We start from the raw sequence: 27,821 nt of genomic DNA, 5'->3' as shown, positions 1-27,821 counted from the left end.
GTTCATGCAGATTTTAACATCCCAGGGGCTATTTGGTCCTTAGATAATTCCACAAATATACTTCTTACCCCAATGCATCATGATTTTGATGCTGGCTTGTTTGACATTTCTCTGTTCCAAGTCAACCATGTACGAAAATTTCTCGAGCGCTTGCTTGATCTTTGTTCCGTCTCTGATCGTGAGAGTTAGTTTAGTTAGGGTGGCTCCCCGGACGCAACCCAAAGATACGTCATTCTACTTTCGATGTGACTGTCGACATTGGAACAGATTTACAGAATATATCTGATAGTCCAGCCCAAAAAGGCCTCCTGTTTCGCAAGACGTCTTTCTTCGAACGGCTGAATAATTTTGTATCTGAATTTAATAGATCTATACATATTTTTTACAGTGCCATGAATTAATTTTTTATTTAATGTGTTTCGTCATACTATCCGTCAACCTTGAATGAGCCTGCTTGGTATATTAATGAGGTAAGCATATTCACGGCATTCAGCCAAGTTAATTCATATGTATAGATCGAACCAATTAAATGTAAATATAATAATTATTCAGCCGTTCGAAGACGGACGTCTTGTGAAAAAAATTATTTCTTAGAACTAACAGATATATTTTGTAAATAAGTTTCAATATTAAGACTCACATCAAAAGTAGGATAATAAATTTCTTCTGGATTTTTAGAAGACAAAAATGATATCTTCACTGTTTTTCAACATATTTTCATCATCTTTAAGATATGGGCATTTTGTAACATTTCTTATTTTCAATTTTAAATTTATGAAGATTTGACTACTATATAATATAGCTGCCATAGGAAAGATCAGTAGATTTGGGGAAAAATGTAAAGCTATGAATGTTAAACTATTATATGTGTAAGTAAATGTAATGAAAGTTGTTATTGCTTTGTTTTTGTTTAGCATATATGTAAGGTGTTGAGGTACAGTCTGGCAGCGAGTACACATTTTCAGAGCTTGCAAATAACTGTCGACGGGGTTTTTCCTGTGCTCACGTTGCGAGCAAAACCGAAAAAGATCATACTCTCTCGCTCTCGCTCAGAGCAAGGGAGTTTTGCTGTCTTCATTTCGGGTTTTTGAACGCTTTTCGTTGAGTTTTTTTTACTTCGGCCTTTCAATGAGCCGTGCGTAAAGAGCGGGACGAGAAACGTTCGCACACAGAGAGCCAGCAAAAGACCAAGTGACCGAACAGCTCAGCGCGAACGGTCTTCACCTTTGTTTTTTTTGTATTTATTTATTTTTGTGAACAAGTGTCCATATAACAAAATGCTATTAAAAAGAAAAGAAAAGTTTTAGACAATGTTGTTTTTAAATCGCAACTAAACGTTTAACGATTTGCTTGCCTATGCGTGTGAATGTATACCAATACATACGCAAAAGACTTTTGTTCACTGACCACAGTTCATGGGACAACCGAAACAAAACAGAATAGAAAAAAACGAGTTCGCTCTGAACGCGCGCGAGCTCATTCCAAGAACTCATGAACGGGTGCTCTCTGAGTCTTTTCGTAAAGAGTGAGAGAGGGACACTTATATGCAGACAACTAGAAACTGTCGACAGTTTTTTGCAAGCTCTGCACATTTTGCGTCGTTGCGAATGGCAATCAGCCGATCATGAGAGCAGCGAGTCCAAGAGGGAGAGTTGCAGAGTGACGAGAGGAGAAAAGAGTCTATGAATGAAGTTAAATCTCAGTTGTCAAAGTTGCTAAAGTCGCCTAAAGTTGTTAACTTAAAGAAAGTTGCTAAAAGTTTATGTTATTCCCACACTTTTGTAATCCATCTCAGCCTTACTTATATATCTAAATAAACTATCTAATACAAACTCTACATATATACATATTTATACTCTTGCAGGGTATTATAATTTCAGTCAGAAGTTTGCAACGCAGTGATGGAGCCATATACCGTAAAAAGTATATATATTTTCAGCATCAACAGCAGAGTCGATCTAGCCATGTTTGACTGTCGGTCCCTCTGTCTGTCCGTTTCTACGCAAACTAGTCCCTCAGTTTAAAGCTATGAAACTTAGCATATAGTCTTCTGAATACTCTCACTACTATACACTACTGGCCGAAATAATAAGTACATGCGTATGTGGTTTGTTTCAAGTCCTATAAAATTTGTTTGATAAACTTACGGAAAAAACCCACTTTATTTTTAGTTTCCGTACTTATTCCAAATAATAAAAATAACTGCCTAAAGGATTTTACATTTCAAATTTAGAGACAGGGGTCAATTTTATCCAAAAAGCATAAAAATGGGTTGGCCAAAATAATAAGTACACCCATTCTCCTAAGCCTATAACTCGGAACGTATTAGATATTTTTCACTTCTTAGTAAACTTAGATTAGTATCCAATGAAACCACACTCGTTTTAGGTAACTTTTGCTTTTATTTTTGGCTTTCTAGCAAGAAGTCTGTTGCAAGTCACTACTAGAAACTCAGACCATGTTTCTTCAGCAAATTTTTACAAATCTTCAATATTTTTAAATGTATTGGTTGCAATACGACGTTTTAAGTTTCCCCATAAATTTTCGATTAGGTATGAGTTCGGAAACTGACTTTTCCAATCCATGACGGTTACTTTTTTGTCACTAAACCAGGCCATGATGACTTTTGAGGTATACTTTGGATCGTAATCCCGTTGAAAAATCTATCGGAAGGGCATGTTTCCCTAAGCATATGGTTAGAAGATGCCAGTTTAAAAAGTTTTATTTTCGAATTCGGTCGTAATACCATTTATGAGATGTATTTGCACAACGCCATGCCAGGAAAAACAGCCCCTGACCTTTATGCATCTGTCTCCGGGCTTAACTTTTTTTTCGCGTTTCAAAGCTGAATTTTTTAAGTTTGGTTTGACGTACAAACCGTCTAGAATCGTTTTCAAAAAAAAATTATTTTTGTTTCATTGCCCCAAAGTATTTTGTTTCCACTTCCGGTTCAGACCATACCAAAAAAATGTTGCAAAGCTTTTGCTTCATCTGAAAAAATTTTCCTTCAAGTAATAGAACATTTTGGGGTATACGTCCTTGTAATCCTGTCTCATGCAGTCTATGACAAACTGTTCGAGCTCAAATTTAAATGTCAATTTCGCCGGAAAAGGCCTTGGATGACCAAACAGGTCCTTTTTGGCAAGAGAGAGGTAACTGTTATGACCTGGTCAAGTCAGTCTTGTGTCATAAACCTAAACTAAACTTTGTGGGGAAACTTAAAACGTCGAATTGTACCCAAAACATTTTAAAATGTCGAAGATTTGTGAAGATTTGCTGAAGAAACCTGGTCTCAGTTTCTAGTATTGACTTGCCACAGACTTCCTGCTAGAATGCCAAAAATAATAGCGAAAGTTACCTAAAACGAGTGTGGTTTCATTGGATACTAATCTAAGTTTACTAAGAAGTGAAAAATATCTAATACGTTCCGAGTTATAGGCTTAGGAGAATGGGTGTACTTATTATTTTGGCCAACCCATTTTTATGCTTTTAGGATAAAATTGACCCCTGTCTCTAAATTTGAAATGTAAAATCCTTTAGGCAGTTATTTTTATTATCTGGAATAAGTACGGAAACTAAAAATAAAGTGGGTTTTTTCCGTAAGTTTATCAAACAAATTTTATAGGACTTGAAACAAACCACATACGCATGTACTTATTATTTCGGCCAGTAGTGTATATGTCGGAACGGGCCGGATCGACGACTATATCATATACACATATGGACAAAATAATAGGTGTGAGTTTTTTTTCTTTTTTAACGTTAAGTTTCTAATTTATTTCTTTATAAATCTTAACAAATCAAGTTTTTTTCATAACTCATTATATTTGTCTACATTTAAAAACTAAAAACAGCTTTACAAACTCTCTAATACAAAAGAAAAACCATTTTATATGGACAAAATAATAGGTGTAGGACGATTAATTTTCAAATTATATAGATTTTTGAATCAATTTGGTCCTGTTTCAGTTTTAAATCACTAATTGGCAGTCAATAATTTGTATATCCGCCATTATTTTTTAGAGTTTTCTCCATTCGTCTTGGCATGGACAATATTAACTTGCGACAAGTTTCAACTAGAATGTTGTTCCAAGTTTTTTGGAGAATATCCTTAAGTTGAGCGATATTTTGTCAAAAAGTCCTTCCAACATCTCTTTTAAGTTCACCCCAGAGATTCTCAATGGGATTGAGATCCGGGGATTGACTTGGCCACTCAAGAACATCCACCTTTTGCTCCCGGAACCAATCCTTTACAACTCGCGATGAGTGTTTCGGGTCATTATCCTGTTGGAACTTCCATAAAAGTGGCATATTATCCTCGGCATATGGTAGCCTTACATCAAACCTACCAGGTAGGATTGCCCGAAGGGTTCCTTTGCTCCGGACGGCTAATTTACAGATGAGGCAAAAGTTTGGATTAGATCATAAGACCTGATGCGGCCCGCAGGGTGAGAAAAAATGGCGTAATATCCTTTGGAGTGACGAAACCAAAATTAATTTGTTTGGTAATGACGCTAAAAGGAATGTTGGTCGTCCTAAAGGCAAAAAATTTGACGCCAGGTACACATGTAAAACCGTGAAACATGGAGGTGGTAGCTTAATGGTATGGGGCTGCTTTTCTTGGAATGGTGTTGGTCCGATTCATCGAATCGACGGAATCATGGATAGATTCGTTTATAAAAACTTATTGGAGACAGTAATGCTACCATATGCCGAGGATAATATGCCACTTTTATGGAAGTTCCAACAGGATAATGACCCGAAACACTCATTGCTAGTTGTAAAGGATTGGTTCCGGGAGCAAAATGTGGATGTTCTTGAGTGCCCCCGGATCTCAATCCCATTGAGAATCTCTTGTGAAAAAAATTATTTCTTAGAACTAACAGATATATTTTGTAAATAAGTTTCAATATTAAGACTCACATCAAAAGTAGGATAATAAATTTCTTCTGGATTTTTAGAAGACAAAAATGATATCTTCACTGTTTTTCAACATATTTTCATCATCTTTAAGATATGGGCATTTTGTAACATTTCTTATTTTCAATTTTAAATTTATGAAGATTTGACTACTATATAATATAGCTGCCATAGGAAAGATCAGTAGATTTGGGGAAAAATGTAAAGCTATGAATGTTAAACTATTATATGTGTAAGTAAATGTAATGAAAGTTGTTATTGCTTTGTTTTTGTTTAGCATATATGTAAGGTGTTGAGGTACAGTCTGGCAGCGAGTACACATTTTCAGAGCTTGCAAATAACTGTCGACGGGGTTTTTCCTGTGCTCACGTTGCGAGCAAAACCGAAAAAGATCATACTCTCTCGCTCTCGCTCAGAGCAAGGGAGTTTTGCTGTCTTCATTTCGGGTTTTTGAACGCTTTTCGTTGAGTTTTTTTTACTTCGGCCTTTCAATGAGCCGTGCGTAAAGAGCGGGACGAGAAACGTTCGCACACAGAGAGCCAGCAAAAGACCAAGTGACCGAACAGCTCAGCGCGAACGGTCTTCACCTTTGTTTTTTTTGTATTTATTTATTTTTGTGAACAAGTGTCCATATAACAAAATGCTATTAAAAAGAAAAGAAAAGTTTTAGACAATGTTGTTTTTAAATCGCAACTAAACGTTTAACGATTTGCTTGCCTATGCGTGTGAATGTATACCAATACATACGCAAAAGACTTTTGTTCACTGACCACAGTTCATGGGACAACCGAAACAAAACAGAATAGAAAAAAACGAGTTCGCTCTGAACGCGCGCGAGCTCATTCCAAGAACTCATGAACGGGTGCTCTCTGAGTCTTTTCGTAAAGAGTGAGAGAGGGACACTTATATGCAGACAACTAGAAACTGTCGACAGTTTTTTGCAAGCTCTGCACATTTTGCGTCGTTGCGAATGGCAATCAGCCGATCATGAGAGCAGCGAGTCCAAGAGGGAGAGTTGCAGAGTGACGAGAGGAGAAAAGAGTCTATGAATGAAGTTAAATCTCAGTTGTCAAAGTTGCTAAAGTCGCCTAAAGTTGTTAACTTAAAGAAAGTTGCTAAAAGTTTATGTTGCACTCAAGAACATCCACTTTTTGCCAAAATATCGCTCAACTTTGGTATATTGTCTAAGAAACTTGGTACAACATCCCATTTGAAACTTGTCGCAAGTTAATATTGTCCATGCCAAGACGAATGGAGAAAGTTCTAAAAAATAATGGCGGATATACCAATTATTGACTGCCAATTAGTGATTTAAATTTGAAACAGGACCAAATTTATTGAAAAATCTATATAATTTGAAAATTAATCGTCCTACACCTATTATTTTGTCCAGCCAAAATTTGTGAATTTAACTATAAAATAGTTTTTTTTAATTATTAGAGAGTTTGTGAAACTGTTTTTAGTTTTTAAATGTAGACAAATATTATGAGTTATGAAAAAAACTTGATTTGTTAAGATTTATAAAGAAATGAATTAGAAATTAAACGTTAAAAAAAAACTCACACCTATTATTTTGTCCATAAGTGTAGCTGCCATACAAATGTTCGATAAATTAAAAAAAATATATAATTATATAAAATTATAAGCTGTTTTTCAACATTTTTGAACCATTTTTAAGATATGACCACTTTTTATTATTTCAGAAATTCTATTTTAATTTTATGAAAATCGCACGACTATATCTTATAGCTGCCATAGGAACGATCGGGAAATTTATGGGAAAAAAATTATAACTTCGTTGATTTCTCAACGTATTTTCATCTACTCTGAGATATGAGCCTTTTTATTGTTTCAGTATTTTTCGTATACATATTATGAAAATCGGACAACTATATCATATAGCTGCCATTGAAACGATCGGTAGATGTACAGAAAAATGTAAAGCTGCCAGTGTAAAACTGTAACTGTCAAACTGTAAATATAATATGTAAGTATAGGTAAAATGTAATGAAACTTTGATTTGTGTGTTTTTCATCATTAAAATTTCTAGTTTATTATAGTAGATATTTCAAATCTAAAATATAGTTTTTTTTTATACGATTAAACTTTCTTTTTTTAATTTTATCAAAACCCATTTATTATATGTTACGTATAAATAAACAACTTTTAATTTAATTTATTTTAATTGATAACTTACTAGAGTGTATCTGGAGGTCCAATTATTAAAACTTCCCAGCGAAATATATCATTTTCATCAATTAAGCCAGCCGAGAATCCTTCCACTGGATTCTTGTTCAGTTCTGAAACATAAAAATACATAGAATAAATTATAATAAAAATATTTCGCAGGGTTTGCATTTATCACTCCATAGCAGCAAAATTCATAAAAATATTGCTATGCTATTGCTACCGCTCTCGCTTTGCGGTGATGCGGACCGCGTATTAATTTTAATTTAATTTATAATTTAATAAAAAAATTTTAAATATGATATAGTCGTGCGATCCGGCCCATTCCGACATAGACATTATACAAAGTTTCATTCAGATAGCTTTAAAACTGAGAGACTAGTTTGCATAGAAACGGACATACGGACGGACGGACAGACGGACAGACGGACATGGCTAGATCGACTCGGCTGTTAATGCTGATCATAATATATATACTTTATAGGGTCGGAAAGGTCTCCTTTACTGCGTTGCAAACTTCTGACTGAAATTATAATATCCTGCAAGGGTATAAAAACGCCACGTGAGTACTTTGAGACATCCTTATACGAATGCAATACATTTTTTTGATATCGGATGGTTCTGTGGAAAGTTATTGTGTAATCCTCAATCCAACATTTTGGAGGGGAATTCCCCATTACTCCTTTATTTATTAAGCTAAACTTACTAGTTTTGCCACAACAAATTTTGAAGAAGTGTCTCGTTGTGCACCAAACGATTGCACATAAGATATGGACCAATAAAAATATTATAAATATTAAATGCCGAAATAAAAAAACCAATACTTGTGTAGCATAAAACTGTGTAGCCCAAACGAATAAAACTAGTTTTTATACCCTTGCAGGGTATTATAATTTCAGTCAGAATTTTGCAATGCAGTGAAGGAGACGTTTCCGACCCTATAAAGTATATATATTATCGATAAGCATCAATAGCGAGAGTCGATCTAGCCATGTCCGTCTGTCCGTCCGTCTGTCCGTTTCTACGCAAACTAGTCCCTCAGTTCTAAAGTTATCTGAATGAAACTTTGCATATAGTCTTTTATATACTCTCACTGCTTTATATGTCGAACGGTCCGTATCGGTCGACTATATCATATAGCTGCCATACAAATGTTCGATAAATTTTTAGAAAAAAATTATAACTTGGCTGTTTTTCAATATTATTCCATCATTTTTGAGATATAGCCATTTTATATTATTCCAGAATTTTCGTAAAAATTTTATGAAAATCTGGCGACTATATTCTATAGCTGCCATAGGAACAATCGTGAAATTAATCGAAAAAAATTATAACTTTGTTGTTTTTCAACGTATTTTAATCTACTTTGACACATGAGCTTCTGATATTATTTCAAAATTTTGGTATAAATTTTTTGAAAATCGGACGACTATATCTTATAGCTGCCATAGGAACGATAGGGAAAGTAATAGAAAAAATTATACCTTCGTTGTTTTTCAACGTATTTTCATCTACTCTGAGATATAAGCTTTTTTTATTATTATAGAATTTTGGTATAAATTTTATGAAAATCGGACAACTATATCATATAGCTGCCATAGAAGCGATCCGTAATTTTTTTGTGGGGACTTAGGAGATTCGCTATTACTCGTAAGCATGTAAATATTTTTTGAAACAAAAATTAAAAAAAACAAGAAAGGAAGCTAACTTCGGCACGCCGAAGTTCGTATACCCTTGCAGATTGGTTTTGATGTTTATATTATAGATATAATTGTTGAATACACTCACAAAACAAAGTTTCATTACAGTTTACCTATACCTATTATGTTTACAGTTTGACAGCTTCCCAGCTTTACATATTTGATACAATTACCGATCGCTTCTATGGCAGCTATATGATATATTTGTCCGATTTATATGAAATTTATACCAAAATTCTAGAACAATAAAAAAAGCTTATATCTCAGAGTAGATGAAAATACGTTGAAAAACAACGAAGTTATAATTTTTTCTATTACTTTCCCTATTGTTCCTATGGCAGCTATAAGATATAGTCGTCCGATTTTCAAAAAATGTATACCAAAATTCTGAAATAATACCAGAAGCTCATGTGTCAAAGTAGATTAAAATACGTTGAAAAACAACAAAGTTATAATTTTTTTCGATTAATTTCACGATTGTTCCTATGTCAGCTATGGAATATAGTCGTCAGATTTTCATAAAATTTTTACGAAAATTTTGGAATAATATAAAATGGCTATATCTCAAAAATGATGGAATAATATTGAAAAACAGCCAAGTTATAATTTTTTTCTAAAAATTTATCGAACATTTGTATGGCAGCTATATGATATAGTCGACCGATACGGACCGTTCCGACATATAAAGCAGTGAGAGTATATAAAAGACTATATGCAAAGTTTCATTCAGATAACTTTAGAACTGAGGGACTAGTTTGCGTAGAAACGGACAGACGGACGGACAGACGGACATGGCTAGATCGACTCTCGCTATTGATGCTGATCGAGAATATATATACTTTATAGGGTCGGAAACGTCTCCTTCACTGCATTGCAAAATTCTGACTGAAATTATTATACCCTGCAAGGGTATAAAAACTAGTTTTATTCGTTTGGGCTACACAGTTTTATTTCGGCATTTAAAAAAAAAAGCTTATATCTCAAAGTAGCTGAAAATACGTTGAAAAACAACGAAGCTATAATTTTTTTCCTATTAATTTCCCGATCGTTCCTATGCACACTGGACGGAAAGCCCGATTTTTTGGCATAAAGTCCAAATTTTCATGAAAAGCTTTTGTGGTTTAGATTTTTTATTTTCAAAGCAGATACTCCAAGCACATTAAATCGGTAATATATATTTGTATAGTTGCAGCCCTGACTTTGTACCAGGGTGTCAAAGTCAAACATATGATCTGAGCTTTATTTCCTTTTGCCGTGCACGAAATTTTCTAAAAGTTTAAGGTTGTGTCATATTTTGTAGAAAATATATTTGAATTATTTTTAGGATGGAAAATAAAGAGCAAGGTATGTTTAATATAAATCCCTAGCAAGAATTCATTAATATGTGTTATTTGTTGTGTATGTGCCTTGTGTTGTTAAACCGATTTATGTTGAAAAGTAAACCCGAGCCCTCGTGTATTGTGGAGTAGAACTAACAAGTGGCGAATCTGTGCCAAAAAGTAAATATGTTTCGTTTTGAAGAAAAGTATACAGTATTAGAGAATAATAATCGTATTTGCGCATTTTTGCGCGTTTTCTGGATAACTGAATGTATTGCAGCTTTGTCTTCAGCAATTTAATAATAATGATTAATTTAAGGGTCCATTCTGGTTAGTTGGGCCAAAAAAAGGCTATTTTCAGGAATTTTTTGTGGACAAAGGAAAAGACATAGAAAGTTCAGACTTGTCACAGATTCGCCACTTGTTAGTTCTACTCCACAATACACGAGGGCTCGGGTTTACTTTTCAACATAAATCGGTTTAACAACACAAGGCACATACACAACAAATAACACATATTAATGAATTCTTGCTAGGGATTTATATTAAACATACCTTGCTCTTTATTTTCCATCCTAAAAATAATTCAAATATATTTTCTACAAAATATGACACAACCTTAAACTTTTAGAAAATTTCGTGCACGGCAAAAGGAAATAAAGCTCAGATCATATGTTTGACTTTGACACCCTGGTACAAAGTCAGGGCTGCAACTATACAAATATATATTACCGATTTAATGTGCTTGGAGTATCTGCTTTGAAAATAAAAAATCTAAACCACAAAAGCTTTTCATGAAAATTTGGACTTTATGCCAAAAAATCGGGCTTTCCGTCCAGTGTGCTATGGCAGCTATATCATATATTCGTCCGATTTTCATAAAATTTTTACCAAAATTAAAAAATAATATAGAATGGCCATATCTAAAAAATGGTGCAAAAATATTGAAAAACAGCAAAGTTATAATTTTTTTTCTAAAAATTTATCGAACATTTGTATGGCAGCTATATGATATAGTCGTCCGATCCGGCCCGTTCCGACATATATAGCAGTGAGAGTATATAGAAGACTATATGCAAAGTTTCATTCAGATAGCTTTAAAACTGAGGGACTAGTTTGCGTAGAAACGGACAGACGGACGGACAGACGGACATGGCTAGATCGACTCGGCTGAGCAAGAATATATATACTTTATAGGGTCGGAAACGTCTCCTTCACTGCGTTGCAAACTTCTGACTGAAATTATAATACCCTGCAAGGGTATAAAAATTGTTTATATGTTGTGTTATTATATGGTATTTAATTCAATACTCGAATTTTAGCCGTTTCATCACAATATTTTTTTGAAAAGTTGGCAGTTTTGTACCGAATTAACCTTACCCCCCGTTAAGCTGTAGAGCTGGAAAACAATCGATGGCACTATCGATACCATCGATGTTTCTTAAATTTTGTAAACATCGATGGTTCTTGGGCCGCTATCGATTGTTTTTATTGTATTGAAGTAGCACATAAAGGAGAAGGAGTGAATCAACTTGAGTATTGGACGGTAATAATCAATGTAATATGTAATGTTTTTGTATAACCAAAAATGTTTTCTCTGTTTTTTTAGACGCATACAAACGATACAACAGCCTTAGCAATGCTGTCTAAAAAGGTCTTATGCGTGCCAGCATCTTCCTGCGCTTCAGAGCGAGCGTTCAGCAATGCTGGACAAATTATATCTGACAGGAGATGCGATGCGCATTAAAATCAAACATTGTTGATCAGTTAATGTTTTTAAATAAGAATTATGATCTCAAATAAAAAAACTACTTAATTGATATTTTTATGTTTTATTTGAAAACTTCGATGTTTCATCGATGGTTTCTTCAAAAACATCGAAAACATCGATGGTCCCAAACATCGATTGTTTTCCAGCTCTATTAAGCTGTGTACCGTACACAGTGTACGTTTGTTGCTGGACAAATTAAATACACAATATATAAGTGAAAAATTTTTTTTTTACTTTTGGGCACTTATATTTCACCAACGTTCTCATTAAGAGATCAAAAATTAAAAAATTAAAGTTAGGTCTTGGAAAAAAAATAATTTAATAAAAATTTTGTATGGGAGCTATAAGATATAGAGATCTGATTTTAACCAAAGTTGGTAGGAATATATAAACCTGTACCAAACATATAATCTGTAAAATTGGTTAAGATATTTTGAAAAACAAAAAAGTTTTTCATACTAAATGTTGATTTTTAACATATTCTTCCTATGGCAGCTATATAATATAGATGAGCAATATGTCAAATTTTTTGTGGATATACTTAAGGGGGAATATACATGTAAACCAAAATTTTTTGGGCTAATTTTTTTTTTTTGGTTTAAAAAATAGTTTATTATTTAAAGAATATAGTGTGTAAGTTTCATTATCGAATTCCAACTCTAAATGCCTCAAATCAAGTATGGACGCAAGGTATACAAGTGTTAACGTGCGCGCATCAAAAACTTTAAACGTCTTTTTCTCAGCTTTTAATTTTTGCATTTCTACCTATGCTATGGACACGATTCACAAAAAACTATGTAACATATCGGAGTGAATCAAAAATTATTATGATCAGCATGAAATTATCTTCTATTTGAACCTACATGGCTGTTATGAAAACTGATCACCTGAAAATGGCATTTTTTCCTTCAAATCAAAATTTATTTTTTTTTTGTCTTGATTTCTTTTTGGTTTTTTAGGTTTAAATAGAAGATAAAGGTGTAATGAAAGGATAATGATACAAAAAAATTTAGTTTACGGATTTCGGACAGGAATTACGAGCTCTATCGTGCACGGCAACTCAAAGCTCGAGGCGCTACGGCATATGTTCCATAAGTCCGCCATTTTGTAAAATATTGTTTATAATTCATTTTTTGTATCATCTCTGATTCTACCTTTAACTATATCCAAAGTTTCACGACGATTGCTTGACTATTTTTTATAAAAAAAAATTTACGAAAAATGGCCAAATTTTGACCGCTTACATGTATATCCCCCCTTAAACCATTTTTTTAGATTTTTGGTGAAAGTTTCATAGCGATAGCACATCTAGAAGTAATTATGGCCGCAGCTCCATACAAGACGAACCACTGTGCAATGTGAAGAACTGCCTTTTATATTTACAATTGCTTATTTCGAAGCCAAGAAAAGGAAAAAAAGGCTGGAGTTAATCAAATCTCGGCATAAAAGATGCTGCCACATTTTTCTGTGGTCTCAATTAATTATTTGGTCAATTTTGACATAACATTATTTATAATCATTTTTGGCGCTCCTTTTAAGTTATTATTGTATTCTTTTTTTTTAAAGTATTTTTACCTGGCGGTTTCATTAGGTCAGAAATAAATTTTTTGTAAAATAACTACGTGCCAGAATGATCTTGTGGTGGTGTGGAATAAAGATCAATAGACCACGAATACGAAAAAATCTTTTGTTTTCGATTGCCGGTGCAGGCCTGAATAAGTACATCGGTATGAGGTTTGTTTCAAGTCTTATAAAATTGTTTAATAAGCTTAATGAAAAAACACACTTTATTTTTAGTTTTCGTACTTTTTCCAGATAATAAAAATAACTGTCAAAACAATTTTACATTTGAAATTTAAAGACAAGGATTAATTTGATCCAAAAAACATGCAAATGGGTTGGCCAAATAATAAGTACAGACATTCTTCTAAACCTAGAACTCGGAACATATTAAATATGTTTCTCTTTTTTCTTCTTAAGCCTAGTACTCTGACGACGAAAATCTGCTGTAACAATTGTTATAGGACAATCGCTATATATTTTGCAGTATAACCAGTGTGACCAAAGAAATTAAGGGGGTCTTCTCATTCAAAAGCCGTTTTTTGGACCCTTTTTAAAAAAATTCTTATTTGAAAACGCAAAGAATAATTGAAAACTTTTTTTATTTATTGTATTCAAAAATGTTCAAAGTAACTAAAAAAGTTGTTCTTGCCTCGATACGAGGGTTGTTCAAAGAGTAATGAGACTTCAAACTTGGTGGTCGAAAAAAAAGGTGTCGTCCTGGCGGCCACGATTCAGGGTCTCCAGAGCGTCCGAAATGAAAAATAAAAACGGGGTTATAATCAGAATAGATGTCATTTTCGGCTGACGGAACAGATTTTTTTTTTAAATTTTTAAAACAAAATGGCGGCCATTCAAAAAAAAAAAAATCGATTTCGGGCGTTTTTTTTTGTAGTTTAGTGTAAAAAAAAAAAATAGAAAAAAAAAATTTTTTTTTAATCTGTTCCGTCAGCCGAAAATGGTGACAATTCTGCGTCGATTCCACTTTGTTTCATGAAAATCGGTTCAGTTGAACTGGAGATATCATGGCCGCCAATTCGAAAAACGTGGTTTCGAGATAAACGCGCTTGAAGTTTGAAAAAGCTCATTTTGCATAGATCTTGCTTCACAAAAAAGGCTGTATTTTCTAAAGTATTTCGAATTTATTTGGGGACATATACACACCATCCCAAGCTATAAATAAATGCAAAAAAAAAATAATCGAAAAAAAAAGTTACCCAATGAGAAGACCCCCTTAAGGAAAAGCCATGAAACGCCATGAAAATGAACCTGTTCATGGCATTTACGGCTTTTCTTTATTTTCTTTGGTCACACATCACAGCTGTTTGTAAACAAATTTGTTAATAAATATGGCATTAAAATGCTCTTTGCGGGTTAAATCCCAGCTTCGCATTGACAGCTCTTATCAATGCCACTTCAATTATTTTTTGTTCCTTCAACTTTACCTCCATCAGGCCTCTAAGAATACATGAAAACTAAACCACGATATCAGCTGTTTACTCTCTTGATCTAGCATCTCTTCGCAGGCATAATTTGCTTCGTCACAGTACCCGCAAAAACGACGAGGGAAAAAGTTCTTCTATTTTTCACACCGTTTCTTTTTATATGGAGTTGGGCCGCTGTAACACATGTTACACCAAGTTAGTCTCGATTTGTGCTTTGGGTCATTGTCGTGGTACAGTTAGAAACTCCGCTTTGGGCCCAATATATCAGAGATCTGGAGCAAGTTATCCTTCAAAAGTTAAAGGTGCATATTCTAGCCATATTTCCCTCGATGAAAACAAGGTTTCCAACACCGGTCGCCGCCATGCACGCCCAAACCATGCTATTTAAGTCAGCACTTCGGATTTATATGGATTTTGAAAGGGTTTTTCCGGGTTACTCGGCCTTTAAAGTTTTATTCCCGTTATAAACCGCGGACGGTTTCCACGAAATACATTTAGGCCATTTCATGCCCATTTACTCTTAGTTTTCTCGTCCAAATTTTTGAATTAACATTAATTTTCCTAATAATTTACCCTTCCTTAAGCTTAATTAAAATTTGGTTTGGAACATTTCGGCCATTAAATGCCTCTCGATTTTCCCGATCGAAGCATGGGATTATTTACTGAACAGTACTAGGGCTTAGGTTAACTATTTGAGTAATTCTTGGCCAAGTTTTTCCATTTTTTAAATGATTAAGGACCAATTCCCGCTGTTCGATAGTCTTGCGGAGTACATTACGGTAATTCAAGGAAAACTGTATTTTCCTGTGAAACTAAACGCAACGAGGGATAAATTAGCTGATAACGCCTCCAATGGGTTAATAAAAGAATTAGCTATTTTTGATTAACAATTTTCGAATTAAATGTACCCAACATTTTTCACGAAATAAGCTGTGACATAAAAATAACCAATCTTTTTCGATTTTTTTTTCTAGTTTTTAGAATTATCTAGTGGAATTGAAAAAAAAAATTGCCTTATGGACCGTTTCTGGTTAGTTGAAAAAATGAAAACGAATTTTTTTTTTTTGTTGCATTTTTTGATGGTTATAAGTGTCTATAATATCATACTAAAACGGCAAACGGCGAAATACGTAATAGTTTAAAAGTTATGAGCCTCTGAGCCGGCCGACTTATAGGAGGTACAGAGCAAACATAAAACTTTAAACGCGTTTTCTGGAAAACTACATTTTTCGAGCTGGCGACCGTCCTATCTCAGTCAATTTTTAACGAATCTTAATGTTTTTGTTTTTTTAAATACGAGTAATGATGCTGTCCATGGAATAGAATACAATTACATTGATAGCTTATACATTGAATTTTTAATCAACAAAAAAGTGAAGAAAATTTTTACGAAAACGTAAAAAAAATGTTTGAATCGCCGCCATTTTTTTTATTTTTTATTAAATTTTTATAATTGTAGTCTATTCCATAAACACATTCATACTAAACAAAAACATCTTAGAATTTTTTGTTTTAGTCGATTTTTACGTATTGCAGGACGGTCGCCAGAGGGGTTCCTTTTTAGGGCATGGGCTTACGTCGCCCTGTGTCCTGCTGCAGGACATGCTCTAAAAATTTTGAAATTTTTGCAAAATCATCTTTAAACTATCTTTTTCCACAAAAAATGCTTGAAAATTGCCTATTTTTTGGCCCAACTAACCAGAATGGACCCTTAAATGAATGGTTAAATCATACTTGACATATGTCATGACTTATGACTGCATTAAAAATTTTTTCATATCTCTTCAACTATACAAGTTTAAATTTTAAGTTTACCTCTTCACGAAATAAGCTGTGATCCACTGTATATATGGTGTAGTAGGCTATACCGATAGTTTAACACTAATACCGATACTTATAAGATACCGATGTTTAGTCTGTTAAGCCGATGTAAAATAACATAGGTCTGGAAGCGCATCGCTAATTCTGCCATTCTGTGTGACGGCGTATAATAAAGAAGTTGAGAAAATAATGACGCAGTGGTAAATTCAAGAAGTCATCCAGAAAGTGCATTATTTGTCTGCCACAAATTCAGAAGTGGTCAAATCTACGCCATGAATGAAGCTAATTTAAACGCATTTTCGGTCATCCAGCTAAAAAGATGGCTTTCAGCGTTGGGTTTGTCAACCCAAGGTGCAAAAACCGAATTGATGGCCCGTTTTGGGCAAATACCGCTTGAAATTCGAGGCCAAGTACCAGACGAAGAAACCGGCCAGAATTTCGGAGATGATGAGCCTGGCGCCGCCGGCACTGGACTCCAGTTGGTCAACACCGATCCTGAAAATCCAGGGCAAGCGACGTCGCAGGAAGGCGCTTCCGAGAATGTTCCAGAACATGACGAACTTCTTGGAATCATCACGCAGCTGCGGGCAGCACTTATTGCGCAGCAAAATGCGTTGCACCGAGCAGAAGAGCGCGGCGCCATACAGCAACAACAAATCGAGGAGCTCAACGCCATCCAACAATTACAAATGCAACAGCTAGAAGAGACAAGCGTCGCCACAGACCTACATCAGCAAGAAGAGACACGCATCGCCACACACACACACAACAGCAAGAAGAGGCGCGCGACGCTATACAAATACAAAGAGATCAGGCAGTCGGCAACAGCGGAAATTTCAGCGTCCCTGTGAACCCAATTGGAACTTTACCGAGTGGCAACGCCGGCAATGTCCCAGAATTCGCCATCAGAAACGGACTATGTGGCAGCGCCGACGACAACCAGGGAGAGAGACCATTTACCAGGGCTGGCTCAGCGGCATCACTCTCTTATGCCAAGGAAGCTGCCATCGACTTCGAAGGAAATATTTGCGCACGCAACTGGGTGGATCACGTTAAAAACATAGGACAGATCTACCATCTAAACGATGACTGCCTACGAATGTTGCTCGTTACCAAATTAAAAGGCAATGCACAGCGTTGGCTACACGCCAACCCAACTCGAATGCTGGAGTCTTTCGACAGGCTGTGCGAGCAACTAATCATTGCATTTGGAGAAACAGCGTCCAAATCGGAGCTGCGTCGAAAGTTTGAGCAGCGCAAATGGCAAAGGAACGAGCATTTTACAATGTATTTCGAAGAGAAGGTAATGATGTCCCAAACCATCAACATGGATATGGAGGAACGTCGGCGAGCTTGCGTGATCAAGCCCGCATCCAAAGGTTCACCAATCCGGAGCAAATGCTACTAGCATTCGCCAATGTACGCCTTCCGCAACAAGCCGGAGTCTACGCACCGAAGAAGTCAATGTCGGCGGCGGCGGACGTCAACAACCTGCGCTGCAGGAACTGCAACTCTAAAGGCCATTTCGCCAAGGACTGCCGCAAGCCAGCAAGGGCACCTGGATCGTGTTTCGCTTGTGGAGAGATGGGCCATTTTGTGGGAGAATGCCGTCTGAGGAAGAGCAACAACAGCAGCAACGTTAACGATTATGTAAGACGGTTACAAATTTGTTTCATTTCTTTCAATAATTTACCTATTGTTGCAGAATGTCTCATAGATTCAGGAAGCGCGATCTCATTCATTAAGCAGTCAAGAATTCCATTTGAAGTAGCATTAAAAGCAGTTGATCAAGTGTATCATGGGCTAAACAAAAGCCAACTTAAAGTTTTTGGAAAAACGTTTTGTTTCATTTTAAAATGAAAAATAAAGATTAAATTTGAGATGATTGTCGTTGCTAATGAATCAATGAGACACGATGTAGTTCTGGGAAGGGATTTTATGAATCAATATGGTCTAAGCATGCATCTAGACACCCTCAACATAAATAGAGATATTAATAATACGATTGAAGCACATGGGAAAAAGGATCAGCAACTAGCAACCGCCGTAGTAGCCAATTGCGACTCCAGCGAAACTGTATTAGAAAATGAAATGGTTATGAAAAAACTGGTAGGAAATTCAACTGCTATGGAAAATGAAACTGTTAGGGAAAAATCTTTAGAAAATGAAACTGTTAGGGAAAAATCTTTAGAAAATGAAACTGTTAGGGAAAAAACGTTAGAAAATGCAACTGTTAGGGAAAAATCGTAAGAAAATGCAACTCTTAAGGAAAAATTGTTAGAAAATGCGACTGTTACGGAAAAATTTTTAGAAAATGAATCTCCTGAGGAAAAATTATTAGAAAAGTCAACTATTATGGGAAAATTACTAGGAGGTGTAAATGTTGAAAGAAATTTTAGAGAACAGGAAACACATAACGGAAAAAGTGAAGAGAGCGATACTTTTAATGAAAAAACAGAAATTTTAGAAGACGATTTTGAAACCGAGATGCTAAACATTAACGTAGTTGATGATCAATTTTCAGACTACAACTGTGGGTGCGATGTAAGCTATGAAACGAAGTGCAAATTTATTAAGATGTTTGAAGAGTCATATGTTAACGCAAAGAGACCAGATACTCCGTTTACCAGATGCGAGATGAAAATTTGTTTAGAGAAATCCAAACCTTTCAGTTGCTCACCTAGGCGACTTTCTTTTAGTGAAAAGGAGCAGCTTCAGAAATTATTAGACGAATATTTAGACAAAGGCATAATAAGAAACAGTGATTCAGAATATGCTTCTCCCATTGTACTGGTAAAGAAAAAAACAGGAGATTTGCGTTTATGCATAGACTATCGAAAATTGAACAAAGTTTTGATAAAGGACAATTATCCGTTGCCTTTAATAGATGATCTTTTAGACAAGTTAGTGAATAAAAAAGTGTTTTCAAAGCTCGACTTAAAAAATGGATATTTTCACGTATTCGTTGGCGATGATTCAGTTAAATATACGTCATTCGTAACTCCATTAGGGCAATTTGAATTTTTAAGGATGCCCATGGGTATCAAGAATGCATCAGCAGTATTTCAGCGCTTTGTAAACAAAATTTTGGCTGATTTAATACGCGAAAACAAGGTCATAGTATACATGGACGACATAATGATAGCCAGTGCAGATATAGAAGAACATTTAGAAACATTGAGAGAAGTGTTTAAAAAACTGATTAGTAACAAGTTAGAACTACGTATGGACAAATGCGAGTTCATGCAATCCAGCATTAAGTACCTTGGATTCCTTATTACTAAAGAAGGAATCAGAGCAGATGATAGAGGGATCGATGCAATCACAAACTTTCCAATTCCTGGAAAAGTGCACAACGTTCAAAGTTTCTTAGGACTATGTTCTTATTTTAGAAGGTTCATAAAAGATTTTTCTACATTAGCTAAGCCTCTGTATGACATTTTAAAGAAAGACAAAGAATTTTCTTTTGAAGAAAGAGAACTTAACTGTTTTTTAAACCTTAAGAAAAAACTGATAGAGTCACCTGTTTTAGCAATTTATAATCACAAAGATGAGGTTGAATTGCATTGCGATGCAAGCGCGATGGGTTTTGGTGCAGTTTTAATGCAAAGGAAAGGAGATGGAAAACTTCACCCCGTGTTCTATTTTTCGAAACGAAGTACTGAGACTGAAGCCAAGTATCACAGCTTTGAGCTAGAAACTCTGGCTATTATCTATGCCCTGCCTAGGTTTCGGATCTATTTACAAGGGAGGCATTTTAAAATAATAACAGATTGCAATTCTTTAACGTTGACCTTAAACAGAGTCGAACTGAATCCTAGAATCGCCCGATGGGCACTTGAACTTCAAAATTATGATTATGAACTGATTCATAGATCCGGAACAAAGATGCAACACGTAGATGCTCTGAGCAGATGCAATATTTTGATTGTAGAAACCACTACTTTTGAGGACAATCTTTTAATTTGTCAATCGAAAGATATAAAAATACAGCAAATCAAAGAAGAGTTAGAAAAGAATCAGCACAAACTGTTCGAAATGAGAAATGGCGTTGTATACAGAAAAACAGATGACGATCGTTTATTATTTTATGTCCCTGAGGACATGGAAGGTCCCGTTTTGCACAAATATCATAATGAACTTGGTCACATTGGTAGAGATAAGATGGTAGACGCTATTTCGAGGAGCTATTGGTTTAAAAATATCAAAGACAAATGTAAGAATCACATCGAGAATTGCCTAAAATGTGTAGCTTTCTCTCCAAACACAGGAAAATCGGAAGGTTTCCTTCACAGCATTCCTAAAGGCGATAAGCCATTTGAGCTATTACACATCGACCATTACGGACCAGTGGCCGCAGGAAGGGCGAATAAACACATATTTCTTATAGTAGATGGATTTACGAAATTCGTTAGATTATATCCAACCAAGACAACAAGCACAAAAGAAGTTCTAAAAGCTTTATCGGATTATTTCAGGGCGTATAGCAAGCCAAAATGTATAGTTTCTGATAGAGGCAGTTGTTTCACATCTAACGAATTCGGACAATTTTTAACAGAAGCAAACATTAAACATCTCAAAATAGCGACAGGTTCTCCGCAAGCAAATGGACAAGTGGAACGGATTAACAGGACAATAGGACCAATGATAGCAAAGTTAACTGAGCCTGAAAATGGTATACACTGGGATAATGTAATCGAACAAGTAGAATATGCACTCAACAACACTGTACACAGAAGTATTAAACAAGTTCCTAGTAAGATGCTCTTTGGGGTAGAGCAGAAAGGCCAAATTATTGACGAGCTTAGGGAGAAATTAGAAGAAATTAACGACACAGCCCAAGTAGAGAGTATAGAGGAAATTCGAAGACTGGCAATGGAAAACCAAAACCGAGCACAGGCATACAACGAAACATATTATGATAAAACAAAGAAAAAGCCAAAGGATTATGCTAAAGGAGATTACGTAATGGTCAAAAATTTTGACAGCACTGCGGGGGTTGCTAGGAAGTTGATCCCAAAGAACAAAGGCCCATACATGATTGCTAAAATACTGCGTAATGACAGGTTCTTGCTTAAGGATGTTGAAGGTTTCCAAGTTTCACGAAATCCATACAAGGGTGTATGGAGTGCTCAAAACATAAGACCTTGGATAGGAAAACAAACAAAACCTTGAAAAAAACAAGAAAGGAAGCTAACTTCGGCACGCCGAAGTTTGTATACCCTTGCAGATTGGTTTTGATGTTTATATTATAGATTTAAATGCTGAAAACACACACAAAACAGAGTTTCATTACATTTTACCTATACTTATTATGTTTACAGTTTGACAGTTACAGTTTTACATTCCCAGCTTTACATTTTCTCTACATTTACCGATTGTTTATATGGCAGCTATATGATATAGTTGTCCGATTTTCATAAAATTTTTACCAAAATTCTGAAATAATAAAAAAAGCTTATATCTAAAAGTAGATAAGAATATGTTGAAAAACAACGAAGTTATAATTTTTTTCCTATTCATTTGCCGATCGTTCCTATGGCAGCTATAAGATATAGTCGTCAGATATTCATAAAATTTTTACCAAAATTCTGAAATAATATAAAATGGCCATATCTCAAAAATGATGCAAAAATATTGAAAAACAGCAAAGTTATAATTTTTTTTCTAAAAATTTATCGAACATTTGTATGGGAGCTATATGATATAGCCGTCCGATCCGGCCCGTTCCGACATATATAGCAGTGAGAGTATATAGAAGACTATATGCAAAGTTTCATTCAGATAGCTTTAAAACTGAGGGACTAGTTTGCGTAGAAACGGACAGACGGACAGACGGATATGGCTAGATCGACTCGGCTGTTGATGCTGATCAAGAATATATATACTTTATAGGGTCGGAAACGTCTCCTTCACTGCGTTGCAAACTTCTGACTGAAATTATAATACCCTGCAAGGGTATAAAAAAGATGATAATAATTAAAAGAATAATGTATACTAAACTATTGTTATTGAATAAGTTGTTGAACAAATTAATACAAATAATGTCTAGTTCATAAGAAACCAGGATCAGGGGATCCGTATCGTCAGGATGGCCGAATTGTAGTAGGCTATACCGATAGTTTAACACTAATACCGATACTTATAAGATACCGATGTTTAGTCTGTTAAGCCGATGTAAAATAACATAGGTCTGGAAGCGCATCGCTAATTCTGCCATTCTGTGTGACGGCGTATAATAAAGAAGTTGAGAAAATAAAGACGCAGTGGTAAATTCAAGAAGTCATCCAGAAAGTGCATTATTTGTCTGCCGCAATGGAATCACCTCAAGTCTAAAACTTTTTTAAGACATACAGCTGTGTTCACTGAAATAGCAGTGCGACAGAGGAACAACTTCAAAACGTTTTTTTGTACATATTCCTTTTTGCAAGCTGATCTATTGCACATTGTTTTTGTAAAATGGAACATAAAGATAAGAATCGAGAAAAAATTCCTTTAGATTTGCTCTATTTTTATGTTTTTTGATATTTTTTCACATATGCAGCTCGTATTGGCCGATCACTGAAATAGCAGTTTTTAATTTTCTTTCGCAAAAAGGGCCGAAATTTCTTTTAATTTTGTAAAAAATGAGTTTAATTACGGTCGTTATTATAGTTTATACTATAATACACCTTTACAACGCAAAAAAAATTATTTTAGTGGGCGCAGGACCTCACTGCTCCATGAGAGAAAGGTATCAGATAACTTAGTCTAGAAAGAAGGGCAAAACATGTAAAGAGTCTCCAAATCTTTCAAATTGTTCTTTTAAAATAGTTTATAAGTCATGAAATATGAACCGAACCCAAAAAAAACCGAGGTACGATTCGCAAAACCACAATTGTACAGGCTCGACGCGTACTTCGCTTCAGCAAAGCTCGTCCTTTTGCATCCTCTAGGGATATATGAGCGGGAATTGGCATGGGAATCAGTCATGGGACCATTCGCCGGGGACTTATTGAATAAATTTTAGACTCTCGAAGTTCATGGAAAATGTCACTGCTTGGTTAAAGGCATATCAAGACCAGATTGGAGTTCGCCAATAGCCACTTGAACTGCCACTATTCAAATGGCGTAATATCCTTTGGACAAATGACTCCAAACTGGTTTTATTTGGTGGAATAGGACAAGACCATATGTCCGTCGACCTCCAAATACATAGTACCCCCAAAACCACACGCTGAAGACAGTAAAGCACGGAGGCCTAAAAATTACGGTATGGGTATACTTTTCATACAACGTTGTAGGTCCCGTATATATGATCGGTGGGATCAAAGACCATTATGTTTGTCTAAATATTAAAAACTGTCTTGCAGCCGTATCCTGAGGAAAATATGCCATTAATTTGGACATTTCAGCAGTACAGTGACCCACCCTAATCATACCAGCAAGGTAGCCAAGGAGTGGGTTCTTAATGAAAAAGTGGATGCAATGCCATTTCCTGCACAGTCCCCGGATATAAATCCGATCGAAAACTTATGGGGGACATCAAGGGCTAGGTATTAAAGAAGTTTCCGACTTCTAAGATGCAGCTTTGGCACTTTGTGCAGGAGGAATGAGACCATATTCCCCTCAAGCGTTGCTAAGACTTGGTGGACTCCATGCCACCCAGGTATGTGGCTATGATAGCTTCTAAAGGCTATTTAACAAAATATTAGATCATAGTCAATTAGAATTTAAGAAGAAATAGGTTTCTTATAAGGTATTTTTAAATTTATGAAGAATTTTAGTTTTTCACTGCTATTTCAATGATCGGCATAATATAGACCTTTTTTGTTGTTATTAGCTATATCTTCTATAAGGTTTATGTTACCTAAATTAAATGATTGTGGTATTGTTAATAATTAAATACACTAAGCCTTTATGAAAAAATTTTTTATGAAAATAGCGTTTGTAACAGTATTTTCCAATCTTAAACGTGCAGGTCGTGGGGCACTGCTATTTCAGTGAACACAGCTGTATGTACATACATACATACATTTGTGTGCACATACAGTGAGTCACAAAAGTATTCGTTGCAAGGTACCCGACGAATAAATATGTTACTTTTTTTAATGATTAAGTAGGTATTATTTTGATAACTTTATTACTCAGATATTAAACATTAGGAAAACAACAAAAAGTTGTTAAAACTAGCTTCATTTCTGTTTTTTTTTCTAAGAAATTCATTTGAACTAAATACAAAATTTCATGTCACAAAAGTATTCGTTTTTTTGTTTCGGCATTAAATATTAATTATTTTTTTATTTTGTTATATCTTATGTGCAATCCTTTGTTTTCTTTAATAGCTTAAAATCGTCTTTCCATTGACTCTACCCATTTTGTGCTCCTCTTTTAGGATACAGTGGCTCCAAGCTTATTTCGTGCAAGAATTATTAACAATTTTAAATCGGCCCTGCCGGATAACTAGCAAAGATATCTCTAAAATTTAAACATAGTATTTTGGAGAAACACTTTGTTTATTTAACTAACAAAATTTTATTTTCCTAATCTTAAAAATAAATAAAAAAATGAAATAAATAGAAAAAATGTGACAATTCTCACACCCAAGCTTATTTCGTGCAAATATTTTAAAAACAAAAAACAGCTATTTTAGACTTTAAAATCGAAATTTTTTTTCTATATTACTTTTTTAAGTACTAGTCAATACATATTTTATTGGTTTTAGATGCTGGCCCTACATATTTAAGGATATATAAGAAATTCTTTGTGGCAGTACCATGTACCATGAGTGATCAAAGGAAATTACTTCAAAATCACTTTAAAAGTGACAAATATCATCGTGATTTTTCCGATATGGTTGCCTTAACCCCCACTGCATTCCATTACATAATTAAATCATTTGTTTGTTGGAATTTGGTGGCAGATTGGGGTCGAGATAGACAAATACTTATAAATTTTTCAGTGAGCTGTGTTGTATTATTCTTATAATAAAGGAACAGGAGATACTTTCAGTTCCCAAATTAGATGCATTATATTGAGCACGAAATGTGTAACAAATGTATTGTGAATTAGGTACGCCCTATGTTGCAGGATCACATATTAAGAGGTCAAGTAGTATCAAAACAGCCATTTGTAAGCAAACATTACAGCAAGGATCGTCTGAAATCTGCATAGAAGGTTATAATTCACTCGATTTTCTTTCGGGATGATTTTATCCTTACATATAAGTATAAAATTAGCCAATTTAGTTTTGGATGGACTAAAATATGTGCTGTGGTGACTGAATTCCGGCCTGTAAAATAACCACCTCAATGCATTTGTGAAACAAACCGGATTCATTCCATTGTTGGACCTATATGGCGTCAATTGGCGTGACGAAACAATTTTTTTTCAATGAAATAGTAAATGGCGATATGTTTCCTTAAAAATTAAAGAAAAATTTGCTTAAAATGGCAGAAGAACTGCGCCTACGGGGTCGTTTTTGGTAATATCAGACTAAGGTCATACGTGCTCGGCAGGCTTTGTGAGGGCGTGGCTCGTCTGGAAACGAACAAAATTTATAAAAAACCATTACAAAAATCAACATTTTGAAGTGTTACTACAAATTTTAACCAAAAAGTAGACTCAGTCATTATAAAAAAAGAGATAAAATAAATATTAACTCAAAAGTGCTATAAGGAAATAATGGCTTAATAGTCTAGTAGAAACATATATAAATTTTTTATTTTTTTGTTATAGAATATTTTGAAAGTTTTTAAAGAATGAAGAAAGGTAAAAAAAATATAGTAAAATCTAAAAATAAAGTTCTTTTATATTTTCTGAACTGCACGAAATAAGCTTGGGTGTGAGAATTGCACTCTTTTTCCTATTTATATGATTTAATTATTTGTTTTAATTATTAGAAAAATAATTTTATGTTAATCAAAAAAAAAATCGAAAAAAAAAAGTTAACAAATACTTTCTCTAACATACTGCGTTTAAATTTTTAAAATATCCTTATTAGTTTAGCGGCAGTGCTAATTTGAAGTTGTAAATTCTTGCACGAAATAAGCTTGGAGCCACTGTATATTCGACCATTTCTTCTGCATTATGTCTTTAAGTTCATTTTTCGGAAGAATTCCGATGCTCGAGGAATTTTAGATTGAGATGGTGTCATATATTTGTAGTAGGGCTCTGTGAAGGAGTTTAGTCTGGTTTCAATAGTACAACGCCCACAACTTGACTTTCAAAGTCGAAGTTGTTTGCGCTATTGTACGGGTGGAAATTTAACTTGTCGGGTTCTGGACCCATTAGGGTTGCAATGGAGAGTAAATTGCACATTAATATATTTAAATACGTATCAGCAATTATTATCCTGTCTCAATCCGACTCCAAAACATTGAAAAACTTCTTTATCAAAGAAAATAGCTCCGACATGTTAATAGGTGAAAGCAAGAATTTTATTTTACGGCCTCTACCATGCAAATCATGGCTTCTAGGAACTGTTCCGATAGTTAAAGTGAATACAATTGTTCCTAAGGATGTGGTCATGGCGGTGTTAATTTTTGCAGCCTATAAATGTATGTTTTTCCTGTTTTTTTTTTTTTAAAGAATTTTCCTATCATCTTTGATAGTCAATTATTGTATTCGGCCAAAATGCGGCTAATTTTCAAGTCGAAAAACTACGCTTATTATTGTAAAAGGACTATTATCAAACATACCAGAAATATATTTAAAGGATCAAACGTCATTGTGTGGGTGTAAAATAATTTTCTTCTGAAAAATGTTTTTACTCCGTACTTTTCGGCATTTTGTAATTGAATACGACCTACAATGACGCTTAAATGTTGTGTTTTTACATGAATTCAATTTTAAAATGTAATCTCAACCAAAATCCTGAAAAAAAAGTGCACTAATCCATGAAAAAACGAAAAAATAAAAAACAAGAAAGGAAGCTAACTTCGGTACGCCGAAGTTTGTATACCCTTGCAGATTGGTTTTCATATTTATATTAGGTGTATAAGTAGAAAACCGCCGTTTTTTTTCATAATTTTATTCCCAAGCTTTTTAGGCGAAGGGAAATTGATTGCTGAGTCACACCCAAGGAAACCACGAGTTCTTGTTGTATCTGACAAGAATC

At 34.7% G+C, this 27,821-nt stretch overlaps 2 protein-coding genes across 2 annotated transcripts in view; one reads left to right on the top strand and one right to left on the bottom strand.

Annotated features, from left to right (window-relative positions):
• The window catches only part of LOC108071862 (ubiquitin-conjugating enzyme E2 G1), a 42,736-nt gene that overhangs the window by 10,979 nt on the left and 3,936 nt on the right, over window positions 1-27,821 (bottom strand). Inside the window, exon 2 of the mRNA XM_041776485.2 lies at window positions 7,118-7,220. Coding sequence (XP_041632419.1) covers window positions 7,118-7,220 — 103 coding nt within the window. The remainder of the gene's footprint in view (window positions 1-7,117; window positions 7,221-27,821) is intronic.
• LOC138928253 (uncharacterized) lies at window positions 18,158-18,537 on the top strand. The gene is made up of 2 exons (XM_070284846.1): window positions 18,158-18,373; window positions 18,429-18,537. Exons 1-2 carry the CDS (start codon window positions 18,188-18,190, stop codon window positions 18,438-18,440), a joined length of 198 nt encoding a protein of 65 aa, XP_070140947.1. The 5' UTR covers window positions 18,158-18,187; the 3' UTR covers window positions 18,441-18,537.

This window comes from Drosophila kikkawai, chromosome 3L (genome assembly GCF_030179895.1).
Source record: "Drosophila kikkawai strain 14028-0561.14 chromosome 3L, DkikHiC1v2, whole genome shotgun sequence".
NCBI classification, from domain to species: Eukaryota; Metazoa; Arthropoda; class Insecta; order Diptera; family Drosophilidae; genus Drosophila; species Drosophila kikkawai.
Note: the sequence above shows the minus strand (reverse complement) of the source record. Positions and strands in the feature narration are given on the sequence as shown.

Bases quoted from the DNA above. Each gene is read 5' to 3' on its own strand.
- LOC138928253 (XM_070284846.1), top strand. From the start codon at position 18,188: ATGTCGGCGGCGGCGGACGTCAACAACCTGCGCTGCAGGAACTGCAAC.